Source organism: Penaeus chinensis, chromosome 17 (genome assembly GCF_019202785.1).
Source record: "Penaeus chinensis breed Huanghai No. 1 chromosome 17, ASM1920278v2, whole genome shotgun sequence".
Classification (NCBI taxonomy): domain Eukaryota; kingdom Metazoa; phylum Arthropoda; class Malacostraca; order Decapoda; family Penaeidae; genus Penaeus; species Penaeus chinensis.
This window is the reverse complement of record NC_061835.1, coordinates 15,928,527-15,931,026: the sequence shown is the minus strand read 5'-3', so window position 1 is coordinate 15,931,026 and position 2,500 is coordinate 15,928,527. Positions and strand designations below refer to the sequence as shown.

The following is a 2,500-nucleotide window of genomic DNA, read 5'->3' as shown; positions in this document are numbered from 1 at the left end:
AAAAAAAAAAAAAAAAATTGTATTATCTGTCTACTATCTACTTTGTCATCATTTTCAATATCCTCTCCTTTTAACTTATGCTCTCCCTACTACTCCTTCTGCCTTGTCCTCTATTGTCTCACTTCCCCCTCCCTCTCTTCTCTTCCTTCTCTTTCTCCTCCCCATTCCTCTTATCCCCCCTCCATTTTTTCTTTCTTTTTTTTTTTTTTTTTTGTTAATTTCACCTCCTTCCTTTCCTTTCTTCTCCCCTTTTCTTCTTCCTGCTCCTTGTTCTCTTCCCCTTTTCCTTCTTGGCTTAGTGTTTTTCTTCTTCATCCTTCTTATGCTGTGTTTTCTTCTCCTTGTATCCATCGTCCTCCTTTATGCCCTCCTTCGTGTTCTTTTCCCTTCTTTGGCTTTCCTCTATTTAAATCCTCTTCCCTTCATGTCATCTTCCCCTCCTCCTCCTTTTTGTCCCCCTCCCTCTTCCCCCTTCACCCCCTTTCTCCTTCCTCCTTGCCCGCTTCCCCCTAACTTGCTTCTTCTTCTTTCTTCTTCGCCTCCCCCTCTTCTTCTTTAAATTCCTTCACTCGTTTTCCTGCTCCTCTTGTCTCCCTCCCTTTTCCTCCTCTCCTCTTTCTTTTATCCTCTTTCCTTCTTTTTCCATCTCTTCTTCCTCTCCTCTTCTTTCTTCGCTGCCTCAACATTATGCAAATGGGGAAGATCTTGCGGTTAATTCCAAGTTGTAGAGGTTGAATCCAATTAAAAAAAGTGAACCGTCGCGATAAGATTTAGAAAATTGCTAATATTTTTTTGTGTGTGACTGTCCTTATGTGTGTATGTAAGGGTGTTCGTGTTTTTTACGTTGCTCTATCATTTCTTTCTTTATTTACTCATCTATTTATTTATCAATTTATGAATTTGTCTATTTATCTTATTCATCTATTCGTCGATTTTTTTTATTCATTCATTATTCTTTTTTGACAAGAAATGGGGTGAAGGAGGAGGCTTTGGATATATAAACCTAGGCGAACAGTCTCACACATGCTCACAGATATAGTGGTAAAAACAATCTGGCTAAACCTCACATTATCACATTAATAAGAAAGAAAGAATAATGGTAGTAATGATAACAGTTTTACATGTATTAATGCTACTATCAAAACTACTGATATTGCTGCTACTTCTAATGTTACTACTGCTACTACTCCTAATACTACTCCTACTTCCACTACGGCTGCTATCATCATTATTGTTTTCATTTTTATTATTAGTGGCAACTCTATCTTCATAATGCATATACAGTGGTATAACGATAGCAATTAAGATGATAATCCTTCTGGTAACGATAAAGAAAATGACAAGAGTAATGGTAACTGGAATGAGGAAAATAAATAGATGAATATATATGTATATAATGTGATTATTAACATATCAGTATGTCTATCTATATGCGTACATACACTAACATATCATACGAGTTATATTCTACATACCCAATCAATCGAACGACGCAAACTCAACCAAAATAACCCCCATTAACTCCCCTTTCTTTCTCTCTTTCTCCTCGACAGCTGTGTGCTTTTCCCCTCAGTTCGCCGCCCCCGTGAGCAACGTGACAGTGGCGAGGGGAAGGGACGCAAAATTCACCTGCTTAGTCAAACACCTTGGAGGATACAGGGTGAGTCCTGGCTGCAGATGCCTCTTTGTCTTCTAATGCAATTTCTTTTTCTTTATACATACATACATATATATACATATATACATACATATATACATATACAAACATATATATGTACATATACATACATATATATATATATATATACATATATCTATATGTATTGATACACACACACACACACACACACACACACACACACACACACATATATATATATATATATATATATATATATATATATATTTACACACACACACACACACACACGCACACACACACGCACACACACACACACACACATATATATATATGTATTTACACACACACACACACACACACACACACACACACACACACACACACACATATATATATATATATATATATATATATATATATATATATATATATTTATATATATATATGTAAACACAGTAATAGTGACCTATATCTGTGTGTGAACGTGTGCGATGTATAATTGGATCTGAGATATACAGTACATGTGTATATATATATATATATATATATATATATATATATATACATACATATATATATATATATATTATTTTTATTTCCAGTATATATATTTACTTTTTTATCAAATCTGAAAATGATGATAATGATAACAACGATGATGAGGATAATAATGATAATGATAATAGTAACAACAGTCTATATAATGATAATGATAAAAGAAAGTGTTCCTAGTAATAAGAATGGTGATAATGATAATAATGATAACATCACAAGAACAACAACAGCAAGAACAACAACACGAACAATAATAACAATAATCAGAACGATAGAATTAATAACGACTATAACAATAATGAT

The 2,500-nt window shown here is 33.7% G+C and overlaps 1 protein-coding gene across 3 annotated transcripts in view; it reads left to right on the top strand.

The window, feature by feature from the left end:
- LOC125034184 (lachesin-like) overlaps window positions 1-2,500 on the top strand; it is a 162,763-nt gene that overhangs the window by 134,208 nt on the left and 26,055 nt on the right. For all 3 annotated transcript variants that reach the window (XM_047625871.1, XM_047625873.1, XM_047625872.1), the window contains one exon: window positions 1,554-1,660. In XM_047625871.1, coding sequence (XP_047481827.1) covers window positions 1,554-1,660 — 107 coding nt within the window. The remainder of the gene's footprint in view (window positions 1-1,553; window positions 1,661-2,500) is intronic.